A 26,292-nucleotide genomic window follows, 5' to 3' on the forward strand; every position below is an offset into this window, starting at 1 on the left:
AGCACATGTATCAAATGAGATAAAAACCACAATTAGTCAAATACCTAATCTTCACCTGTGTCCAGTATGATGCTAATGATTGCAAGCAGTATTTTTTCCAAACTATTACTTTAGCCCAGGGACTTTAAGAATCCAGCCCACCTTCTTTGTCCTTAGTGGGACCATTAATAGATTTATCTCACTCCTACATGTTTGTGTGATCACTTTATAAATGCAGACTGTTGAGGTAGTGAACAATACCAAACATACTTAGAGTCAAATTTATGAATAAAATACAGACACAACTGAAAAAATACTGGCAAATGATTTATTTTACACTCTTTTCCACTGGATTATTTTGGCATTTCAGTGATGTGGTACACTATGATATCATATATAAACTAAGATATCAGAAAGATAAAATTCTTGCAAATAAAGGTAAGAAAAGCTTTCAAGCCTGTGGATAGCATCAAGACATACAATCAGTAATGCCAGACAGTAATGACCCTCCTTCTCTGAAGATAATGAGTACCTGTCATGTCAGTGAGTATGAGCTATGTTTTTTGATGGAAATGGTATCTGGGTGTAAGCTATTTGCTAAGAACAATTCAAAACTAACTTTCAGAAGAAAAAGATCCTGTCTTAAATGTGAAACTGCACCAAGAAAGATAGGACAGAAGAGGCCATTGTTTAAAAAAATGAGGTTGTGTGATCTAATATATGATATTTTAATTATAGAGAATTGTAACATTTAATAACTTCTTAGCATTATTATATCTTTAAAGATCACTAAATCTTTCTTTTGTTATTCATATGGTTACAGATATTCCACTAGCTTTAAAAGTTAAAGCCTCAAAATACATAGCACTGAACGGAGTTGACAAGTTAAAATCAAGAGTATTTAATGTTTATGCGAACTGGGCAACTTAGAAGGAAAGTATCAAAACTATACTATATGTGTTACTTTTTACTTTTGACTGCTATCGTTTTTCTCAAAGGATCCCTAAAGTCGAAGATGGACTCCAGCGTCTAGCTCCCTTAATGGAAGCAACCTTAATGTTTGAATAAGCTCTGTTTTAGTTAGCAAAAAATGCACTATGTATATAAAATATTTAAATCAGTGTAGTTATCTTGGAAACCTAAGTTAATTTTACATTTATGCTGTCTCACTTGAAGAAGGGTGTTAATGAGTTGACAAATTCAGGACATGCGCTTAACTTCAGTAACACTGTATTCTGCTTTTTTAAGTGCTAAATGACTGCAGTTATGAATGTCATTAGGTTGATGCAGCCATCTCCATTGTAGGCAGGTGAATAGTTTCCTTAAATATAAAAGAGGCTGTAGTAACTTCTTGGTTTTACCTTTACATAAACTCAAAAGAACTTGACAGCTTTCTGAAGTCAGACCTAGTAAAGTGATGTACAGAATGTATACAATAATTCTTTAAACTACTTCTGGAATGCAGCAGTTGCTCTTTAGCTGTCACATAAGACAACTGTGGAGAATAGAAGAATATCGGCTTCCACTGCCCTGCTGTTCACGCTCCAGGAATGTAAGAATTCATGTGAAGATATGGCCTTCCTGAAGGTTTGGTTTCTCTCCCATCTCCATTTACAGATAGAAAAGACCTTACTACAGGACATTTAGAGTTAATAATTTGACTTAGTTGTCAGAAATGAAGTTTGTGTGTACCTTCCAAAAGATAGGAAGCAGTCAGCTGAATAACTTAAGGAAGAAAGGAAACCACAGGAGAAAACAGCTGCAAAACTATCATAGGTTGACACATTTGATGAGAAAGGACAGATGGAAAGACACCTGTGCAGAAAACAAAAATGACTTAAGTAGGGAAAGGATTTTATTTTTATTTTCGTAGCAATTGGCTGTATCCATGTGTTTCTTTATGGTGTCTTGACAGTTGGAAGGAAGGAAAGAAAACATTACCTTTCTAATTTATGGTGTTATTTTTTCTATTTCTTATTTGAGGCTGGCTTAACTACTTATTTTCATCCTGGAATAAACCTGAAGAAAATCCATGCTTACAGCATCAAGCTTTATGAGAAACTGGAAGAAGAGACTGGGCAGGTAACCACCTTAACCTTTAAAGTATTAATTCCGAGTAATACTAGCTGCAGTAATAGTCTTACAAGAAAGTTTGTAGTTGATAAGGGTGTGGAGTGGGATTGTGTCCCTTTTTAATGAAACAAACTCTTCTGCATGCTTAGTCTCTATGTATTTTAGATGGTTTCCCAGATCCCTCTACAGTTTGAGAAAATGGTGTTCATAAAACATCTCATGAGCTCAGCAGATTGAGAGTCTGCAACTTTAGCTTGATAGAGGAGCTCAAATAGCGTCAGAGATCTGGAATGAATGGATTGATTATGACACATTCCTGTTTTAAACGTGTCCACTTAAAAATTCATATGATACTATGCTGTCTGTACTTGAGAAAATTGCTGCAATTCTTCCCATTCCTTTTAGAGATGTATTTTTATGTAGTGATTTAAGGAATGGATATGCAGAGAAAAACAGGTGTCATCCTTTTTATCTGGCATCACTCAGCCATATAGATTTCTTTTACTAAACTCATGCTTGCTTCGGACTGCAGCAGAAATTGCACAATCCTCACTGTACTAGTTACAAATTTTGTAGAGGTTTTTTTACATTTGTTGTATTTAATATGACATGTATTTTTTCTATTTGTCATAAAATGCTTTTTTCTTCTTTCTACTACTCAACTTGATAAGACACCACAGCAGATTATCATTGTGAATTTCAGTAAAAAACTTAATTCAGCCCTGTTATTGTCCTCTGAGGTAACATAGAAAAAGTGAAAAAAATAGTGTGTACCAGAAGGTAAGCGGTCAGTGTCTAGCTCTGTAAGGATGTGTACTTTATTAAGAAGACAGAAAAAGCGAGTGGTTATTCATCGTGTCAATAAAGGTGCTTAGTTAGTTAAATATATTCCGCAGCATTTCAATAGGAAATTATGTGGATGATAGACTTTAATATAAGCTGTTATATATATTTATTTTTGAGACATACCTGATTCTGTTTTTGAAACTGTGCAAGTGCATACATCAAGTATTAATCAAATTTTAATAAAAGTAAAAGTATCATGACATTCAATAAATGCTTCTTGCAACTGTTTTGAAGATAGTATGCATTAACCTAGGAAATTAATTTGATAACTTCTTGAAAAATTATTTTCTCTAGGAGTTTATATCTAAGCCCTGTTCCTTCAGGAGCCCCTAACTTACTTGAATTTTCTTTCAGTGATGTTAGTGACAAAATTCCTGTTAGACTTCCCATAGCATAGAAACATGCATATATGGCAATCAGTAAAGGTTCTTTCAGTAATTCACTATTTCTCTTTGGTTTAGTCTGTGGGATTTCATCAGCCTGGCAGTATCAGAATTGCTTCAACCCCTACTAGGGTGGATGAATTCAAATACCAAATGACTCGTGCTGGTTGGCACCCAACAGAGCAGTACCTAATCACACCTGAGAAAGTACAAGAGCTATTTCCCTTATTGAACATGGATAAGGTAAAGAAGCTGGTTTTATGAAATATAATTTCCATTGCAATTAAATATTGGTCTATCAGATATAAATATGTATGACCTACTTTCTTTATACAAATTGTACAAGAAATTCTTGGTTTTCAATGAAAAAAAGATGTATTATAGCCTAAAATCAGACTCGTGCATTTTAGTCCAGTGTGCATACTATTAATCACTATGTATATAATATTATAACATTAAAGCATTGCAACCTTTGATTGCACGGGAGATCTGAGCAATTTTACTCCTTTAGACAATTGTTAAGTTGGATAGTTCTATGTAGGCCAATATTATCATGTTTTGAAAATTTGTTTTCATTTGACTTCTTAAGGTTTACTATGTTCAAGAAAGGAAGTGTTTTTTTTTTAAATTAGCTAATTTTGATAATTTTTAATTTATTTCATTTGGGGAATTTTACCTCCGCTTAGGTTTTAGCTGGCCTGTATAACCCTGGAGATGGTCATATCGATCCGTATTCTCTCACTATGGCTTTGGCTGCAGGAGCCAGAAAATATGGTGCCCAGTTAAATTATCCCATCCAAGTGACTGGTCTTAACTCCCGATCAGATGGGACATGGGAAGTTGAAACTCCACTTGGAATAATTCGAGCAAAGAGAATTGTGAATACTGCAGGTAAGATTTAATATCAGCATTTGTGTACTCTTCAAATTTACAAACTAGCTGACACCAAACACCTGTATTGAATTGCATGGATTACACGTATAAGCAGTATATGTTTTTGAATGTTCACTTGGTTTGTGGTAAAATGTACTTTGCATGTATTACTTTACACTGTGATGAAAATTTAGGTCTTACGTTGATTGCCCTTGAATAGGCATTAAAAATATATAGTAGCAAAAGAGACCTTTACTGGTTTATAATAAGTTGTGTAGAAAAGAGGCTACTGTCTAGAATCATAGAATATCCTGAGTTGGAAGGGACCCACAATGATCATCAAGTCCAACTCCTGGCCCTGCACAGGACACACCAAGAGTCACACCATGTATCTGAGAGTGTTGTCTAAACCTTGACTCTGTCAGGCTTGGTGCTGACCACTGCCCTGGGGAGCGTGTTCCAGTGCCCAACCACCCTCTGGGTGCTCGAACTACTATCTGGTCTATGCAATATTTTTGCTAAGATCTAATGGGAGATAGAATGTACAAATGAAGTAGAAATGTCTTCACTGTTTTTTCAAAGAGACTGACGATTTGACCCTGCTTATTTCACTATTATCTTTCTCTAAGGTTTAACTCTATCCACATATCCTTGAGACGAAAGATTTTTTGTTGTCCTTTCAGTAGTATTTAAACATGTACTTAACAATGGATTTTTTTGCATATCATAAAAATTGCCTGACTCAAAGGAGCTTGTATTTACATATGCAATTTTTATTCTTCTTTAAAGCAGCCAAACTGATGTTTAAAGAAGCCAGACTGATCTGTCTGCTTCAAAGAGCTTTTGGGCAAGAGTCCTTTGGATTTGTGTTTGTTTTCCTAAGCAAGTTAATAGGTCTAAAAACCTGTATTCAATCTAAATTTCACTTATTTTTATGCTGCCTTATACAAGTAAAGAAAAATATATTATTGGTGAAACTACTGGCACATCCTGTATGAAGCATACCTTCTGCTTCCTAGTAGAAGACATTCTGGTTTCTATTGTTTGAAAACATATAGATTAAATTTTTGCTGACTCTGTCTGTCTCAAACTGAATTATACCTGCATTTTTGGGGCATTAGTCTTTCATACATCCCATCGCAGTGAACAATCGGGTGTCAGTAGGAAGCTGTGATGTCTCAAGTGGACTGTCTTACTCGGATGGGACAAGTGTACCAAGAGCAAGAATCTGTCTTTATAATTCCTTTCTGTATATGTGCAGTGGAACAACAACAACAAAAAGCATCTATTTCTAGTGCAAAGAAGATAAAATGAAGAAGTGAGACAGAGACTCTTGTTGTTGGTGGGTAGAATAACCATGGTTGACAATTGGAATTATGAGTGAATTGGACTGGAAGGGGAATAGACTGGGAGACCAAAATGCTTGGGAAAGATTCCTGGAGGTGTCTGGGAGCACTGGCAGCAAGTGGAACAGTTACGTGCTGAAAGACTTAATGAATAAGGAAGCTCAAACCAAGAGGGGATGGCGACAGTGGGGATGACACCAGGGAGAGAGTGAGTGGGAAGGTACCTGATATGTTTCAGTACAGAAACAGGATCTAGGAGGTTTTCAGACAAATGATTAGGAAGGATCCTCAAGGAATGGTTGTGTGTGAAACTGAGTGGAAAACTGAGGCTGCCTGAGCTAAGCAAAAAAGACTAGTGGAGTAGCAAGGGAGAGGTAGATGGGAGTAGAATTGGAAGGCAGAGAAGGCGGCTTGGGACAAAATTTGACAAATGGGGGAGACTGACTTGCACACAGCAGCAAAATAGCTGAAGGAGTATGTAAGGACTGGAGTAAGAAGAATGGAGTTTGCGACAGCAGAAAAGAAGAGCAGGTATGAGCCAAGCAGGGATGGTGAAGAGAGAAGATTGGGAGAGAGAGAAATTTGGACAGAGTGGGATAAAATGGCTGAACTCGTAGGGCATGAGCTTTACTGGGTGACCTTTCTCTCAGTGTCTGGGCTGTAGATCATTCATCAGCCCTGTGTTAGATCATTCCAGGCTTTCAATAAAGACTAACTGGAAAACCCATTGAAAGGTGCACTTTCTCATCATATGCCTTTCATACATAGGTGGTCACCTGCTATTGCTATATACCTATCTTAAATAGCAAGGATCTGAAAAAGTTCACCTTGAGGCTCTAAGCTTGCTCATGAGTGCCACGTTTGGGAGAAAAAGAGGACTACTGGAATCTAATATGCTTTTTGGAAAGCAAACAACCACACAAACAGGGAAAGCAAATTAAAAGAATTTTACGTAGATTGCAGAGTCAGACACTTGGAAATGAGAGGTGTCAATATTTGATTGCCTTTGGACTGTCAGTTCATGGCTTTCAGGCATGAATTGTGGGACAGCATTCAGTTACAAAATCACAAGCTCTCTTACAAATAGGATCTGTGTGTCATTTGTTACACAGTGGATATATTGGTCTGGGAGTGATCCAAGATAATGAAATGGAAAGGCAGCTTTTTTGGCAGTCAGACTTATTTAGGCTACAGACTTCTAGGCACTCATTATTCCTAACTGTTGGCTCTGCATCGTATGGATGAAATATCACAGATGTGGTCATTTTCTTACAATTTCATAGTGTAGTTATCTTTCTTTGGCTTATGTAGCAAGTTGACTTTAGGTGGAGTTTTTTGGTAAATGCTTTTCAAAGTTCATTTGCAAAAATTAGAATGCACCCTTCTGAACTGTTCATAAGTATTTTTTTTATTTAATAATTTATTAAATCAACAATATATTTACTTATTTCTCCTGTGTAGTTAACTGTTCAGCCAAAATGAATATTTGAAGCACATATTGCTTAACATTCTGGCTAATGATGTAAAATCAATCCTGTATAACACATATCTCTTATAAATGTTTTCTCAGATAACATTCATTCTTTTTCTCGGCCTTGCCTCATTCCACTACAGATCATGACTGGTATAATTCAGAGCTCATATTTTAGGCTCATATTGCAAAAAAAAATACATAAGAAGGCTCTTTACATTCTCTCTTCCCCCGCCTCACCCCACAACTGACATCTGCTGAGGAACTGGAACAAACTAGTTTCAACCAATCTTAAGCTGTTCCTTATGTGAGATTCCCATTTTGAAGGAAAGTAGATGCCTAATAAATAATCCCTGACATGAACTAACTGGTACTGAGCCTGCCGAAGTGATTTGCAACCTATTTATAATGTAATGTTTGATTAAACTCTGCAAAAATAGTGAATTTAGTTTATATATACAGTGTGGGTGTGTGTATATAAGCATATTTTCAGACATGTACACACTATATACAATCATTTATATATAAGTAGTAGTGGGAGATTTTCAAAAACAAGAGATAGTCAGATTACATACTTCAGCAGATATGCTAAGGAATATAACTACTAAATATTTCAGCATCAGGTGTTTGCAGTCTTTACAATTTAATCTTCATGAATGTCCTAGAGACATAATGTATGCCTTCATTTATCTCTACTATATGTAATAGGACTTGATATCTGCTTCCAATTAGAATTCTGTTTCAGAGAATATGTTCTTCCTTTTTCCATTTTCTGTTTTGTAATACATTTGCATATGGTTCAAAAACCTTAAAGAAATTGTAATATTTTTCAATTAGTAAATGTCACTTGTTTTTCTAACCAATTAAATACACACTTACCATAAGTGACTTTTTTTAGAAGACAATACTGAAGATTTTATTTTAAGCAAGCCTCTTACTCAAAAGCATTTTAAAATCAGCTGTGTTTGTAGTGTAATTCTGCAAAACTTCATGGCTAAGAAAATTTCTATTTTTCTGAAAGAAACAAAGTTAGGTTTCAAAGACCTAATTTTCTGCTACTTCACCTTTTGTTCTCTGTGGATCATTAGCTGACATTACCTTAAAATAGTTTTATTTTTAAGTGATAGGAAAATGCCCAAATCAAAAGACATTCCCTAAAGATTTTTAGCCTCCACTTAAATCCACATCTGTATGTGTCATGTGTAATGAATAAACCCTTACAGATGTACTAGAAATGGAGTTTTATTAGAATTTTTTCATCATTTTCTGTACTAGGGAACATAAGTCGTGTTTCAGTAGTCTTAAAGGATATTTTGGATCATTCACTGTATACAACTAGGGCAGGATCATCCCTGAGCCAATATAACTGACCTAACAAGCGTTCTGGCAGAGAGTCTCCTCCAAGTGGTAAGGGTGCCATTAAGAAGCAAAAGCCTTACGTATGATAATGGCAGAGCAACAGGTGCTGTTTTCTAGTATTGACTGGATAGTATTGATTGGACAGGGGCTTTTAACTGAACAGATCTCTTGATGGTGATGCTGAATTTCCTGCTCCCTTGCTTCAGGTGGCTATCAGCAATTATTGAGTCACCACAGAAAACGTTTTTGTTGGAAATGTTGCATTTGTAAAAACCACGGGTGTTAGACCCTGAGGCTGGCCCTTCTGACATGGGGGAGTGGCACAAGGCCAGCATAGCCCAATTCAGCTTTCCTAATTGCCCTGGCTTTAAGCCATGCCAGCCAGAGGTGAAATGATCTATTCCAAAGTTAATGTCAGCAAGCGGCGTGAGCCGGCTGCTCCTGATGGAACAGGGAGCCAAGCATGGTAATAAGGCTGGCTGAGCCAGCAAGTGCTCTGTCTGATAGGGCACGGGGAAGGGAGCAGGGAAGGCCCAGGACTCACAGCTAGGTTCAGCCCTCAGATCTCCTGACAAGCTTGTGGAGATGAAGCACAGTCAGATCCCTGGTGATGAAGCCAGGCAGAGGCCAAGCCAAGAATGTGACCACAGGTCAGGAACAGGCCTGCTGACAGAAACCAGGGTCGAATAGTGCCCAGTAATCAACAGGCAGGACTGTGGAGATGAGACTGAGCTGAGGTCAAGCTGAGAAGTAGTCCACGGATCAGGGTCTGGATCAATGTGTTCCATGGCCAGGCACAGGCATGGTTGTGACAGAGCTGCACACACCTACGATCAATCCAGCTCAGACAGGTTCTGAAGGACCTGAGCTGACCTGGAATGACACAACTGACCTGTGTCCATAGGCAGGAGTGGGGATAGAAGTCCCAGGTGAGGCTGTTCAGGATCATTTATGCCTTTTGCTGCCCTCAGGGCCCTGAGAAATTTTGACCAGATCTTGGGGGGTGTGGAATGGAAGTCTTGGAATTGAAGAGAGAGGTAGGAATGTTTAGTTAAGACAAGTAATCAGCAAAAAGGAAGAAAAGTTGCATATTAGGCTGGGCAACATGAAGTGTATGTCCCAGGAGAAGGGGTAGCTGTGTTAGGTAGCAAATCTTGCTAGAGATAGTTTGTCATAAACAGTTTGGAGTCAGCTGGTTGCACAAGAACTAGGCTGACCTGCCTTTGTTTTCTGGGTGCCATATGGCACATAACCTTTTATTTGGAAGGCCCTGCTACCTTTCTTTCCTCTTTCATTTTGCCCTTCCCAGCGCTCACTCCCAGACTCCCCTGAAGCTCCTATTTCATCCAATTTTCCCCCTTCATTCCCACTTCTGAGACCTCTGCTCCCTGATCTAAAGAGTCAGGAGAGTGGGGCTGAGGGATATTCAAAGCTTCTTAGAGCAGCCGCCATTCCAGTCAAATGTACTTGTCCAATTCCCAATACTGTTATGTTCCAACCTCACAGCAGATGTAAGCCATGATGCAGAGCCAAAATTAATAAGTTTGGCAATTAAGTGTTTTCCACTCCTTGACTTTGCCACAAGTATCTCTCTAAGTGAATGTGTCTTACCGGCTTAACCTTAACAGAGAAGAATTAAGTCTTCTTTAACTTACGCCTCATGGTATATGTGAAGGATCTTGAGCCAGTTTCAGAAGCAGGGAAATTGTTGCTTGCATTTTCTGGTCACAATCTGTATCAGAACTTCTGATGTGAACATTATAATGAATTGATTGCTGTGTGAGAGACATAATTAACATGAGTCACGTGATGCATGTGAAAGAGGAAAGAAACTCCAATTCTTGAGGTTGGCTGTCTGAAAGTACTTCCTTGCTCTTTTGGGGTGTCAGGACTTGACTGCTGTCTTGGGAAAGCATACGAACTCCTTTGGTTGATTGTAAGAGGCTAGGTTAACACCTGTGGCGTAAGCTAATGTACTCTGGTTTTTAAGTGTCTCTGACTTTGCTAGGAGTATACTGGAGACCTACTTTACTGAAATAAACCAAGAGGTTTGTGCAACTGTTAATTTAAGCCTGATTTATAAATTACCAATTATATATTTTTTTAATATGTGTATACTATAATAATATATAGTATAATTACGAAAAAGGACATGGAATTATGGAGGGAAAATATGCTGGATAATATGAAAAATAATGTGAATATTAGAAGTATGGGGAAAAAAATGTCACATATAAAAGCACAGTGTTTCCTGCAAATATTTTACTGTCTATTCACTTAAATTAGTGTTTGAATGTTTGTTTTGTTTTGTTTTTTTTTCTTCTCTAGGCTTCTGGGCACGTGATATAGGCAAGATGATTGACCTACCGCACCCTCTCATACCTGTTCATCATCAGTATGTTGTGACATCAACTATCCCTGAAGTGAAAGCCCTAAAAACAGAATTGCCTGTGATTCGTGACTTAGAAGGATCATATTATGTAAGGCAAGAAAGAGATGGTCTTTTATTTGGTCCATATGAAAGCGAGGAGAAAATGAAGCTGCAGGACTCATGGGTAACAAATGGAGTCCCACCAGGTAACTAAGAACATTAAATCTTTAAACTTGATGAGCACTAGCACACATTTCAATGTGTATAAATCCCAGGCTGTTATGGTGATGGAAAATACAAAATATTTGCAATGCATGATTGTAATTCAGAAACTTTTTTCAAAGAATAATTGTAACTCTAATAATGAAATAAGAGAAATACAAATGTAACATAAGAAAAGCCTGCTTGAAATAGGCACAACATACACATCTACAACATAATCTTAGCCTACTTTCTGAAGAGGTGGCTGTGCTTTGTGATTAGATGCAGTCACCAAATCTGCATTATGTAGCCTTTTTTGAGTGAATAGGGATTTTTCTTAGTTACAGTTCTCTTCAGCATACTGACGGGAGCTCTGGATTTCTGCTGTTCCTGCAGGACAATGTAATTGTCAAATAGAAACAGCAAAGACATGTCTTAGACAAAATGCTGTGCTTGGACATAAGTGCAAGAGAGCTGTACCTTTGTATAGAATACAAAAATATCCAATGTCATACAGCTGCTTACTAAAAAAAAAATTATAAATTGCTGTGTTATATCTGGACTCCAGCTTTTCCTTCACTTCCAGACAAAAAGTTATACTAAGTCAATAGTATTGCTGTTTTAAAAAAATGCATGTTTCCTAAGAAAGAGCAATCAGTGTTGCTTAGAGCCCTGACTGAGGAGTGAAATAATTCACATGATTTAATGGAAATGATAAGTATATACAGGAAGCATGTTTCTTCCCCTCTCAAATTATTTGTATATTGAGAAAAATAATTGCGTGTTATTAATGTAGAAGAAAGTTTCTGTGTTCCTTCACTTCCTTTCTATTAAACTGTTGAATTTGCATGACCTTAGGGTTAAACAAATATGTATAAAGGATACTATAACTGCAGTGACAAATAAACTCGATGTTGTAGGTAACTAGGGTTTTTTGCACACTGTTTCTTGTGTAGGGTGGCAAAGGCTTGAACATACACACTCTTTAATTCCATGTAACTCTCATATAGAGAGATTGCATAGCTGTATTTAAAATGTATGTGTTTTTAGTGTAAGTAAGTATATAATAAGAGTCAAATATTTGTGCAGGTTTTGGAAAAGAACTTTTTGAGTCTGATTTAGACAGAATAATGGAGCATATTGAGGCTGCTATGGAAATGGTCCCCGTTTTGAGAAAAGCAGACATCGTAAACACAATTGCAGGTCCTATCACCTATTCTCCAGACATTCTTCCTATGGTGGGACCACATCAGGGTGTCAGAAATTACTGGGTAGCTATTGGTTTCGGGTGAGTAAGTTCTTTGTAACAACTTTTGTTTGTCTGTCATATTGTAAAAATGGCAGTCAACTCAACCTTTGTACATTTTTATGGATTTGGCCATTGTTTTGCACATATTTTGTGTAAAATGTAATTTGAAATAGTCTTAATTACCACAATCTCTATAATGTAAGCTCATCCTTCTCTCTTACTTCTTCTTCATAACTTAAACTATTTTTTAAATTTGTTTCCTCCTTTTAATCTGGAGGCAAATATCTGTGATGCTTTTAATGTGAAGTATTAATTTTTGGGTAAAGAAATGAAGGTATACTAACCAGAAGACCGGCATACCATGTGACTGACTGCTGAAGGAATACAAACCCAGTCATATTTCTGACTGTGAAAGTTGAGCTGAAAAATTACATTGCTGGGTATTGGAAGAAAGCAAACTAAGAGGACAGTGCAAAAATAGAAACAAGTGGTTTACTGGTGTCATTCTCTCACCCATTATGACATTTTCCTTGAATGTGATTTACATCTTATTTATTACGGCTGCACTGGAGTCAGTGGTAAAACACTCACTGATATCTCTTTAATTATCTTAGTCTGACCATTGAGTCAAGATGGATAGAATGAACCAATTACAATTCCAGGTGCCTGTTATTGAATACATTCTGTTTACATTGTTTTTTCGAATTGCCTAATTTGCTGTTCAAAATCCAGCTCAGCTTTTTCCAGTTTTCTTTCATTCCAAAGCAAACAAACCCTCAGATCATAAGATAAGGCAGTATCACTAACATGCTTTCTGAGGTCCTCAAAATAAAAAGGCTTGGTAATTTTGCAATGATTCATTGTGAAAGGTATTCACCTTTGCTGCTTGGATTTTAAAAAAAATAATGTTATCTTTCAGTAACATTTGCAGAACTTACAGTTACAAAAGCGGTTTGCCTAGACCTTGTTCACCAGAAAGACTATTTAAGTTCATTACTCTATGTCCAGACTCTGGAGCGTGTTTTAATTCATTGGTGTTAAGGGAAGCAGAATCAAAGTTCTTTATATGAAAAACTGAAGACTAGTGTTACATGGTTAAATTTCTTTAAACAAATTATTTCAGGAGTTTGATTAATCTCTAAATGTTTAGTACACAGCTCACAATTACATGGCTATCACTGGATTGCTTTGTCTGCTTTTCAGGGACTTTTGACTCTGTTCTGTGCTTCTGGGTCACTGCAGTGTTTCTATCAGTGTTGTAACTTTTTGTGTGCATTAGCAAATCCTTATCTCACAGTCAACTAGCAGGGACATTGTGACAGAGGACTTAGTGCTGTTAGATTAAGGGATTTTTATTATCTAAAATTAGCAGCTTGCTAGGCATTTTAACATGCAAAGAAGTTAAGTATAGTTAGCACTATTTATTATTAAGGTTGCTCAATGCTTCCCATTTTTATTTACTTACAGCTTTGAAAATGTTTACAAGATTAGGCTAGGATTTTAATCAGAAAAATTTAATTCAAAGCAGTGTAGCCATTCCATAACCTGGGACAAAGCCATTATAAAGGGGACCATGGTGTGCAGACTCAGATTTCCTAGGAAAAGGAATGGAATGAGTTGGAAACGGGTGAGAAGCAAGGAACTCGTAAGTAAGACACAAGAATGTGACAGGAACAATGGGGAAATAATCTGTTGGGAGAGAGGAAAAACCAGAGAAGGACAGTTTGTGTTCATTAAGGAAATTTGCTCTAAATCATATGAAGACTGAGATTACTACACTGTACCACTCTTCACAGCTACTTGTAACGTCCTACCCCTGAACAACACATTTCATTTTTGTGCGGAACAATTGCAGTGGATGTATTAATACAATCAGCTCCCTATTATCTGAGGTAACAAGGGATTTGGGCATCCTGTGTAATCTAAAATCAAACCAAAATCAGTGGGTTGCGCAGAGTCAGTGCTGCAAAGCTCTGTAGAGTGCAGAGACCACTCAGCCCAGGTGCAGGGCTGTACCTGTAGTAGCAGGGCAGTCTCCCCTGCGCTGTCTTGCTCCTGAGGTTACCCTGCCATCAGCTCAGCAGTCTTCAGCTGAAGCTAAAAGCCTTCATTGTATTTGGTCTGTCAGCACTCACAATCGTGCAGTGGTCTCTTTGCTGTTGTTCCCCTCTGCTTTTGGCTGCAGTGAATGGTTGCAGGGAGGCTTAAACTGGCTAAGACTAGAGCTGTACTCGAAGGCATCATAGCCATGCTCATAAAGCTTATACCCATGAATAATTAAGAGTTGTTTAATTGCATTAACACCAGAAACACTTGCAAAGTGGCAGTCTACAAGCAGTCATCCTTACTGCATCAGCTGTGGTTATAGAAGCTCGTGCTGAGTCTGAAGATTTTTGCTGAACTTCCTAACAGGGTGTGTTTAGCAGAATTACCTCATGTACTCAGTTTGTTATTTCTCTTTTATTTATTAAGACCCCACTATTTCAAAGTAATGTTATTGATATTATGGATTCACACTTCTTATGCATATGCATTAGAATGAAATGATTTCTTAGTTTGTTTTTTTTATAAGATCCTTACCTATTTTAATGGAGGGGATAGACTTCAGAATGTAAAGTTGATGAGCAGCAACTGAAGTTTATTTCAACTTTTCTATTCTGTGTCAGTGTCTATGATTTAATTGCTGTGTGTTAATCTAAACTTGGTTTTGAACAGACTTACTTTTTTTCCAAGGATTTTTCAGTTGTGCTTATGGGAACATTTCACAACTAACTGAGAATTTATTTTCACATCTTACCTAGGCAGAAAGATATTTTGACAATTTTTTTCAGACATGGCAAACTAATTCAACAGAGGTATTCCAAAAAGTTTTAAATCATTCGGTATTAATGATTATTTGTCATTAAACGTTTCAGTGTCAAATCAGAGGTACTGTTTGATCATACACAGACTGAGAAGCAACATGCACATATTGCAGCACAACAAAGTTTGTGTCCCCAGTTTTCTGTAACCTTGCAGGAGCAAGTTTCACACGTTTTTCCCTATGGATGTCAAGATATCAAGCATTCTGATAGTTAGAATTATGTACAAAATGTTTAAATACAGAAACCTAAAATCTGTCACTTTATAAATTTTAAACATCTACCTTTGCTGTCTAGAGTGGTTCCTTTAATGTAGGTTTCTGACAAGATATTTTGTTTACAGTCTGATTCGTCACATACTAATGTAGAAACTGGACAGGCTTTTGCTACAGATTGTTAGCAGAAATTTCTACATGTTTATTTTATTAGCATAAGCTTTCTGGAACCAGTTCTCTTTGTAGTTGTGGTTAAGAACAGAGAAGGCAAATCAGGTGAGAAAATGTGTTTCTCAATTTCTGGCGCCGTTGCAAACAAGTCTTCTGTTTTTGTCCCCAGTTCCTCTACATTCTCTGATTTTCTGTGGAGCAAATTAAAATGTACTGTTGGAATTTCAAGTTCCTTAAAGCAATCTCTGCAGTGTCATCTTCTGACTTTTGCTGCTGTTGCTCTTGTCACTGGAATATAAATACTCATTGGAGCTGCTAGAATGTCTCAGTATGGATTTCAAATCTGAGTCTGGTTTAATCAAACCTGATTGAAACAGAAGAGGCATTCTATGACTAGGAAGTGTATTTAATGGACATCAGAAGTTTGAAAACTTTCTTTAGTATTAATTGTTTAAGAGTGTTAATTCCCTGGAAAAGATGATTGAATTATGAATTTTAAAGAAAGAGCTTTTGCTGTAATCTCACACACTGCAGCTGCTGTACATTTGTGAGGACATTCTGCTGCTGACAGTGGAGCAGTAGAAATATCTGTTAATATAAATATGTAATCTTGGAAAACAAGACAAAACAGAACAAATGAAAAAAAGTGAAAAATGTAAAATACTTTAGAGTGTGTGTTTGCAGTATATGTTAGTAGTATATTTTAGTACTGATTTTAAGAAACAAAACATGAAAGACTTGGCACGGCAGGACTTTTTCCTGTTTTCAAGGTATGGCATTATACATGCTGGTGGCATAGGAAAGTACCTCAGTGACTGGATCCTTGAGGGGGAACCTCCATTTGACCTGATAGAATTAGATCCGAACCGCTACGGAAGGTGGACCACCACAGAATACACAGCAGCTAAAGCAAGAGAATCCTACGGTTTTAATAACATTGGTAAGAAGGTATTTATTAAATACATTTATGTCCTGAAGATGGATTCCAACAAAGCCTGCCTCTAGATTTCTCTGTTTATATACATGTTTTCTGTGCTGATGATGATCTTAGCATGCCATGGCTTTTGAGGGTTTTTTGTTTGTTTTTTTCTTTTCCCCTCTAGTTGGTTACCCTAAAGAAGAAAGATTTGCTGGGAGACCAACAGAGAGAATCAGTGGGCTGTATCATTTGCTAAAGTCAAGATGTTCAATGGGCTTTCATGCAGGATGGGAGCAACCTCATTGGTTCTACAAACCTGGAGATGACACTGGATACAAGTAAATGAAAGATTATTTTTTTTCCTTCCCTGAGAAATTGTCATGATAGCAAAAGTCAGTCTAGTTAAATTTAATGAGAAGCATACATTTATCATTCATTTCAGCTACAGATCTATATATTAGATAGATCTTCTATTCTTGCTTTTTCCATAGTTTAGAATACATGTTATGCAGATAATGCAGACATTTCGAAACACACATCGGGGTATCCTGTAACTGTTGTAGGTTTGGCATAGCAGCGAGCAACCTAGCTCAAGCTGGAGCTTGGAAAACAACTTGTTCATTATAAAACTGTATTTTTGCCCATTTCTCATTATTTGATCAGCAGCACAGTATAATGTTTTCATGAAAAAGCTCATTTCTCTCTAGTTGTCTGGAACAGAGAAGCCTGATCTTCTTTTCTTTTTTTTTTTTCTTTACTCCTATGTGATTGCCCACCTAGTTACTTACCTGCATCAGGGAGCTTCCAGCAAAGAAATATTTTCCACAGGGATACTAGAGTCCCAATCTAAATGAGGCTCATAAAGGAATAAAGAGACCCACTTGGCTGTTCAGAAATAAAGCCTTTGACACCTTAAACTTAAATAAATGTTAAAGGATTTTAATTATTAAGCTATGTTAGACTAAAGAAAATATTGGGTAAGCTGCCTACAATTAGGAAAGTCTGTCTCTTTTGGATGATTATTAAACTGGAGAAACTGAAGACTACGTTTTGCTGAAAAGAGCACAAAATTTTAAGAGTGTATTTAATGTGTCTAACTGCTCTGTTTCAGACCCAGCTTTCGGCGCACAAATTGGTTTGACCCCGTGGGTCGTGAGTATAAACAGGTCATGGAAAAAGTTGGTGTGATTGACCTGTCGCCATTTGGCAAGTTTAGAGTAAAAGGCACAGATTCTGTTAAGCTGCTGGATCATCTATTTGCAAATGCTGTTCCAAAGGTAAGTGGGACAGTGATAACTGTTGTAACGTAGGATTTAGACAGACAACCTCTGTTTCAGACATGGAAAATGAAACATAATATCATTGCATAATTTGTGTCAGATGTGTTGCATTTGTTTAAGAGCACAAACAGCGAAGTTTATACTAGAGCAGCCCCAAGTAGAAGTACATTTTGGCACTGATCATTGAATCAGAATGGCTGAGGTTGGAAGGGACCTCTGGATGTCAACTTGTCCAACCCCCTGTTAAAGCAGATCACCTGGAGCTTATTGCCTAGGACTGTGTTCAAATGGCTTTTATCTCCAAGGATGGCAACTCCACCAGCTCTCTGGGCAACTGGTTCCTGTGTTCAGACATCTTTAGAGGAAAAGAATGTTTCCTTATGTTCAGACAGAGCCTCCTGTGTTTCAAATCTTTCTCTAAAACAAGCAAGTGAATCTCACCAGGAATTTTTTTACAATAGAATAGCTTGGCAGCTGCCTGCCTAAAACTGTGGTGTACTGTGGCAGCTTGAGGCACAGAGCAGAGCAGGGGAAGGTGCTCTTGCGTGGTCATAGCTAGATGTTGTATTCTTTCTGAATTCCAAAATGAACAGCTTTGTTGTAGTTTTTTTTTTTTCAAACGCTCCTCCTCATACTGACTGTTTTAGAGCTGGCTGCCTAGTGCAGGCAGGGCTGCAAATATGCAGGAGATTCAGCATTCACCTCACACCTGTCCTTTCTTCACAAGTGTGGCTGTTCATAGATCGTCATTGTGTGTTTCTGTGCTAAAAAACACACTGTGACAAACTACCCCAGGTTTCTTATTCTTGGTGGTCAATTTTTCGTAGTGCTCTGTGAGTCATTTTGTCTTTCTGCTTTGTCAACCAGTCTCATGTAGTGTCTTTAACTTTAAAGATACAGCTCCAGCAAGCAGATTGCTCCTTTCTGAATTGCTATAGACTTGGGGTTTGGTCATTTCAGCACAGAATTTCATTAAGTATTTGCAGTAGGTGATGGTTTTTAGTGCTTCAAACACCAAAGGGAGGAAGCATAGGCAAACGGTAAGTACACTGAGACTATAGCTATGAAGGTATATAAGCTCTTCTCAAAGGTCAGAGTCAACTGAATGGAAAGGATGTGCATGAGATTGGTATCTTAGGAGAAAGAAGAACCTGAATTGCCATGTAGTCATACTTTTTTACTGTATTCATTTTGTGATAACAAAAGTTTGAAAGTTTGTCTTCTGTCTAATTTGGTGTAGAGGTAGGGTAACTGTGTCATCAGTGGGCATTGATAACACTTGCTGAGTATATTTATATGGTGGAGGGAAATCAAGATTAAAGAGGAAATTATGAGAACAAATCAAGTGCTTTCTATGAAGTTTAATCAGCACTGCTAAGAGGAAAAAGAAAACTAGATGGCAAAGCAGAAGGTACAGTTCATGAGTCCATTTAAAAATCCAACATTCACAACAGTTGGTTAATTTTTTTTAAGCTGCTGATTTTTAGTACCTTTCATGCTTGTCTGCATCATAAAATAATCCAGTGGAGTTACTGGAGATATATTTGTATTACACCCAGGTTGGGGGTGGTGTAACAGTTCGTTTGGATACATGTCTGGAATAAAGACAAGGGCCAGAAATATTCAAACATGCAAAATATCTTTTATTACAGTGAGAATAATAATAATAATAATAAACTTAGCAAAGAGAATCAAAAGCTAAAAAAGGATACAAAATAACTATCTTATTGTATGGCCTTAAAAACAAATACTATGAACAGCATTTATAATACGATATTAACTAGTAAAAAGGGAATTTAAAGGGATACCAAAAAGGGATCTTAACACAATATTATGGATAACTATTAATACGATATTGGTTAGTAAAAAGGGAAATTAAAGGAAAAATACAATGAACATAAAAGAGGAATTAAAGGGACACTAAAGGGATATTAAAAAAGTTTGTTCTCTCGGTTGCTTCCTATCAATAAACTGTGCTTACCCACACAGACAGGCCAGGGCTGTCAGGATCTGCAGCTGGTCGGTGCCCGTGCTTAGCGGGCGTCCCTGCGGAGCAACACAGCCTCGGTGGTAGGATGAGGATCGCTCAGCTCAGCAGCTCTGACACCCCATTTTTATCAGTTCCACATTACACTACGTAGGGCCGGTACGCAGTATAAGGTGATGCCTGAATGGCAGCCAAACACCAACTAATCATTACCTCATGGCAACAGTCTGCGCATGCCCTACTTGTAGGGCAAGGGGCGAGCGACCCCTGCCCACATAATCTTCCTCCCACCATCATCTTTCTCACCCCTATGTATGACCTCTGCCATTGTGTTTCAAGGGTAGATGTATCTATGCTGCAATGTGTAGCAAAACCAAGGACGAACTCAGCTCTGATAATAGGGGATATCAAGCTGACTTGCTAAAAAGCACAATGGACCTTACAATTAGCTTGTGCCATGAAGTTACATTGTACCATACTCTAGCTGGTTTCACATCCTAATATGATTCCTTTCTCACGCCTCTATGCTCCATTGATCATCTAATTCAAAAGTACCCCCATTACATGTGAGTAGCTTCAAGTCCTAAAATTCAACTAAATGCCTGATATATGTCAGTAACTATATTAATGTAATGTGACCTTGCAAAAGAATCTTAATATCTGCAATATTTTTCCTTCCTCCATTCATTGTACGGAATCTGGGCACTGACTAGGTGGCTGACAAGTTTCTGTGAAAGGAGAATGAAATAAGAGAGATTAAATTCTGCCTCTGGAACCAGACCAGCACAACAGCTACAGCATATTCATATTTCTATTTATATGGATGATATATGTATGAACATGTATGTGTTTTGTGGGCACAGCTAAGTAACTGTTATTTGAAATTTTGCCTCTAGAAATCAAGTTTCTAAACAGAACCTGATTCAAATGTACAGAGATGTAGATTCATAGTCAGCAACTACAAATAATATAAAAGCATACATAAATCAGGGCCACAAAAACATAAGCCAACTTGGTATTTCTTTCTTTAAAGTAAGGGGCAAAGCATATGTTATTCTTTTGGGATCTGAAAGACTTATTCACATGATTGAAAAAAAAATTTATATCAATAACATGTAGAATTTTTTATTCAAATGATGAGAGAACAAACTAAAGTTGACTGAATTTGCATTTAAAATGCATTCTTAAAACAAATGTAGCTTAAGAATGCCTTGTGTAATGCATAATTAACAAATATTTATAAAGGTCTTGATTTATCTTATTTTAAACATTTCCGTTTTTAAAAAAATATGTAGTTTCCACTGCATAGCTTAAGCTTGGCCAGTTGTGTATCTCTCCACTCCTATTATGGCACAGCAGAGCAAACATGAAAAAAGTTGTTTTTTTCAGATGAAGACATATAACCATATATTTAATGATGTTTAAGAATTGAAAGGTTTTATGTTGCATTCTTAATAATTGCAAATTTTACTCTATAGGTGGGTTCCACAAATATAAGCCATATGTTAACGCCAAGAGGAAAAGTTTATGCTGAGCTAACCGTTTCTCAACTGTATCCTGGAGAATTCATGCTTGTAACTGGGTCAGGGTCAGAACTCCATGATCTGAGGTTAGTTCATTTTTTATGCAGTAAGTACATAGTGCTATACAGTTATATTAATATAGAAACATTTTTACTAAGTTCCAAACTCTTAATAAGTACATAACAAGCTTTTCACAAAGTTCATGAGAGCTATACTCTTTATTGAATTTAGTTTCTTAGAAACTTGGTTGACTTAAATCCTGAAGTATAAGCAGTTGGATAGTGGATTATTGCTGATGTAAAAAGATGGAGAACTTACTGACAGTTATGTAATATATGTTATCGGAGGTAGTTATTGTTTTGTTGTTGGACCTTGTGTTTGGCATTGTATGATGTAACATAGCACAGTTGTTCCTTTCTAGTCTGTTCTCTTACGCAAAAAAAAAAAAATTGGCTTTAAACACGAATGACCCCAGAGGCACTGACCTGGCCCATAGAGATAGGTAGTGTAGTCTTCGTGATTGTGGTAATGTCTTCTGCCTTGGGCTTTTGGGTCACAAAGTGAAACAACAAAAAGAAAGGAAGTAGAAGCAGTTGCAGGATGACTTAATAAATTAGTTTTCATAGATGAGCATTGGAATTGACATTTCTAGTGCTGTTCTTACTGGAGGTTGCTGGCAAAACAGTTAATCAAAATTAATCAATGCCTAAAAGACTGAAACTTGCTACCCTAACATTCGAAGAATACAAAGTATTTTTGAATGCCATTTAGTATACTAATTTTGAGTACTGTTTAATAACAGTCCCAGAGGAATCAGTAGGATCACTGGCACATTCAGGAACCAAACAGCAGAGTCAGGTCTAATGTATTTAATTCTACAGATTTCTGAAGTCCTGTTTGGTACTCCCCTATGACAGAGATCTGGTAACACTGCAGAACAGTCTAGTGCTTAATAAGATTTTTAAATATACTAATTTTATTTATTTTCTGAGCTTCCTGAAAGACAATTTTCAGTTGTTGTTTTTTATTAAATCCAAACTGAATTTCCTGCCAATACTTTAACTACTACATTCAGAACGGAACAAGTCTTCTTGTACATTTTTGTTGTCACAGAAATTTATTTGAAGATTTCTTATGTTTATTGTACTTATTGCTTACTCTTTTTGTAGGTTGACTTTTTACTAACACATTGTGGATCCAAAGCCAAATCCATTGGCATTGTATGAGATCATTTCTTTCTCTTATCTTGAATATACTGTTCCACCCATTTAAATTCTCTTCTTTCCTGGCTATATCTCAGATGCCCGTGTTGCTGTACCAGTGTTTCATGAGAAAACAGTGGTTAACATCAATGGTGGATTTGACTATCTAATGTAGCACATAGTTTTGTTGGTTATGAGAAGGTGTGGCACTGGGAGCTGCTGGGGAGATGAACACTAAAAAAAGTTACTCGTATTAAAATCTTATCTAAATCAGTTATTTTTCATAAGAAGTGTAACATCAGTGTTGTGTTTTATGTGCAGATGGATAGAAGAGAAAGTAACAACAGGTGGATACAAAGTTGAAATAGAAAACATGACAGATGAGATGGGGGTACTTGGTGTAGCTGGTCCATATGCACGAGAAGTCCTCCAGAAGTTGACAAAAGAGGATCTGAGTCATGGTTCCTTTAAGTTTCTCCAGTGTAAACATCTGAAACTTTCCAATATTGCTGTTATTGCTATTAGGATATCATACACAGGTAAGCAATAGAAAAAACATGCACTTAAGGAAAAAGACAATTAATAAAATAATAAATGTCACTAAAATAATGTTGAAAAATAAGTCTCATCATGTATTCTTAAGAAGTAGGTTCATTATATTTTACATATAAATGTGGGAGGAATTACAGTACATTGATTTCCAAATGTGATATGGTCAGGGTCTGTGCTGAGTTTTTCCAAGACCCTTTTTTCTAGAAATACCCTATAGTGTAAATATTTATTTTGCAGAACAAAAGGCCAGTTCTGATAACCTCTGTGGTATTTGCTGCAAAACCAACGTCAAGAATTGTTTTTGGATTACTGTATATTAGTGTTTGTCATGTGCTTTGAAAATGTAATGCTGTAGTGCTTAGTTTTTGGTTTTTTTCAGTTACTTTTTATTTTTATTTCTTTTTACATCCATCTCTAGTGTAATACATTGAATTCAGAGCATTCTGAAGCAGCTGAAGTCCTTGTAATTGATATTCTCTTTCTGTTGTGCTAAATATGATACAATGCACTGATTCTTATTTACACTCAGTTATATTTGCTATTCACTCACCAAGTCATCATCTGGTTTGAATGCCCTTAAACTTAATTTATCATTGTAACTTCATTACATGACCTTTCCTTATCAGTTATTCTGGTTTTTCCTTACCCACAGTTTTCAGTTAACAGTTTAAATTAGAATAATGGAAATTATTCTAATTTAAGTAAGTCCTCTGGTTAATACAGAGGGCTCAAATCCTCTGGTGGTTCTTGCAGGGAATGAGACTTGCTATATGTTAGGAGAATTGACCCTAGAGTGTGAATTAGCACTTACAGCATTGATCCCCACTTTTGACCAAGAACAGGAGTGTATTTATTAGGATCATTTCATTGAGTTGATGAAACCATTAATCTTTTTTGTATAACAGGTGAATTGGGCTGGGAGCTGTATCATAGAAAAGAAGATTCTGTAGCTCTTTACAGTGCAATCATGGAAGCTGGCCAGAAAGAGGGAATTGATGACTTTGGAACATATGCTCTGAATGCTTTAAGGCTGGAAAAGGGTTTCCGAGCCTGGGGGGCAGAGGTCAGAAAATCTTCTTTATTATTCCTTCTGAGGTTTTTGGTGAGGAGGAGGGGGGTAGTATGTTTGTTGGGTTTTTTTTAATTTATTTTTATTTAGTTATGACTGTATAGCTTTTAGTCAGAGTTAGCATAGCTAATATTTGTACCAGTTTCTCCATTTCGCTTGAAAAGAAAATTTACTTTGAGCAGGAAAAGCTGCTATAATTCTGACTGGTGATTTCTAAATAAAAATAACTAGTATACTCCATTGCAATGCTGGCAAAGAAACACTTATTTCTATTCATGTATGGTTTTCCCTCTTGTGTATAACAGAATTATGAGGGTTTTGCTGAGCTCTGGTGTTTTAAAATCAAAAGTTTGGCTGACAGATTCTGAAAACATTTTATTTCTGTAATAACTGTGTCCTGAGAGGCCAATTATTCTTGCTTCATAATGTCTTTGGAACTTTTTCATTTCCCATTAGCTTGTTTCTGCAGAATTTGCTCACTCACAATAAAGAACTACTCAGGGGGTCTAGAGAATTTGGGGAAGGTCAGTATAATTTCTGCTTACCTGAAATTTTTCCTAATTCCTTTTTGAAATGAAAGAACTCAAGAAGGTAAAATGGCAGGCATGTAGGGGTCCTTTCTGTTTGCCCTGTGATAATTATTTTCATTCTTTCTTCAAATGCGGCCGAACAAATTATTCCCCCTACACCAAAGGGGAAGGTGGTGAATGAAATTGGCTGTGTTTTATTTTCCTCTCCAGCTAAGACATTCTGCTGTGTTGTAAAAGGTGTGCATACCTCAGTTATTCAGTCTTCTGCAAGTTCCAGTCTCCTTTGATGAAAAATCCTGTTTCTTACTGAAATGTGTTTACTTTGCATATTGAAATTAGGTGACTGATTTACATATCTATATATTAGGCACTATAGTAGATACACTGTTTAAATTACATATTGGAAGCTTTCAGTGTATTCAAATGGAAGTTGTACATATGCAATATGGAAGACTTGACACGAGAGTAGATAGAAGTATGCACAGAAAGAAAAAATAAGCCCACTAGGCCAAAAGCTATGATGGACCCTCATTGCTGGATCGTGAATTTATATCTTTTAACAGATGAACTGTGACACTAATCCCTTGGAAGCTGGACTGGAACATTTTGTAAAGCTAAACAAGGTATGTCTTATTACTTTCAATGTGTTCTATTATGTCCAGGGTTATTCTTTTAAGTGTTTGAACATTAAAAATGTCATTATCTGGAAAACAAAATGGGTTTAGAAACTGAACCGTGCAACTATAATTATAAGGATAATTACTTTATAAGTACCAACTTGTTTAAAAAAAAATTTTTCCATGTCTTTTGCTAACAGAATTGTACAATAGATCAGAAAGTTGCAAATACTAAATGTTTTTGACATGAAAAATAATTCTTTGTGATTTATTTTCAGAGAGAAACTTTAGTCATATACTTTTGTAAACGTATAGTATATATATACAAGTTGAACAAACCTGGTCATATTTTGAAAATGTTTTACCTGCTTATTCTTGTTAAAGCAGATGTCTCTAGGATCGTTTTCCCTGGCTACCACTCTAGTACAACAATTATTGAAAAACAAATATATTTTTTAGAAATGCTGATTGACAACTGACAATAATAAGTTAAATATAATCTAAAATAATATTTTGGTTAAAAAAATAATTAGTTGTTCATAGAACTTCTGAAGAGGTCCTCTGCTCATAACTTTTTCCCACCGGATTTGAAGTTTATAGAATGGAGCTAGTTGCATTTAAATGTGCAGTAAAAAAGATGTTATTCTATCTCCTTTTATCAGCAATCTCACTTTCTTGTATTAATATTTTGGCAATTCAAATTCTTTTCTACTCTAATAGATACAGAAATTGCTTGTAATTCTCTTTCCTAGTCCAAACTCTGTCAAATAGAGGACCTTTCCATGAAACTTGGTGAAATCATGTCCTGTGCAGATCTAAAGCCATCTGCTGCTATCAATTAGTCCATCAACTCAAACAGTAGTTTTCTGCACAATGGAAGTGAAGTTTCTACTGTGAAAAACCTGGTCCTAGAGATTTCAAGTGAGGTGCGCTATTTTCAACTTAATATTTTGCCTCCGTTTTTTATCTGTAAAATGAAGTGCCAACATTTTTATGTAAGGGAGATCAAGAAGAAAAAATGTTTGTGAAACATTTTATCTTTACAATGATGTAATGTAGTACAGGGACAAACTGTTCTTATTTATGCTCTCTTTATACCTGAAATGGTAATAAGTCAGATAATAAATCGTCCTTGATATTTTTGCCATGTTATGTGGAGGCACTGTAGAACTGGTAGAAAGAATGCAGAACTTTAAGTTACATCTCCAAATAAAA

At 36.5% G+C, this 26,292-nt stretch overlaps 1 protein-coding gene across 1 annotated transcript in view; it reads left to right on the forward strand.

The window, feature by feature from the left end:
• The window catches only part of DMGDH (dimethylglycine dehydrogenase), a 41,802-nt gene that overhangs the window by 4,551 nt on the left and 10,959 nt on the right, over positions 1-26,292 (forward strand). Inside the window, exons 3-14 of the mRNA XM_064642649.1 lie at positions 1,963-2,061; positions 3,360-3,524; positions 3,968-4,172; positions 10,659-10,907; positions 11,992-12,190; positions 16,169-16,338; positions 16,502-16,655; positions 17,429-17,594; positions 21,063-21,193; positions 22,631-22,848; positions 23,767-23,924; positions 25,024-25,083. Of these exons, the coding sequence (XP_064498719.1) occupies positions 1,963-2,061; positions 3,360-3,524; positions 3,968-4,172; positions 10,659-10,907; positions 11,992-12,190; positions 16,169-16,338; positions 16,502-16,655; positions 17,429-17,594; positions 21,063-21,193; positions 22,631-22,848; positions 23,767-23,924; positions 25,024-25,083 (1,974 nt within the window). The remainder of the gene's footprint in view (positions 1-1,962; positions 2,062-3,359; positions 3,525-3,967; positions 4,173-10,658; positions 10,908-11,991; positions 12,191-16,168; positions 16,339-16,501; positions 16,656-17,428; positions 17,595-21,062; positions 21,194-22,630; positions 22,849-23,766; positions 23,925-25,023; positions 25,084-26,292) is intronic.

The sequence above is a fragment of the Pseudopipra pipra genome, chromosome Z (assembly GCF_036250125.1).
Source record: "Pseudopipra pipra isolate bDixPip1 chromosome Z, bDixPip1.hap1, whole genome shotgun sequence".
Taxonomy (NCBI): Eukaryota; Metazoa; Chordata; class Aves; order Passeriformes; family Pipridae; genus Pseudopipra; species Pseudopipra pipra.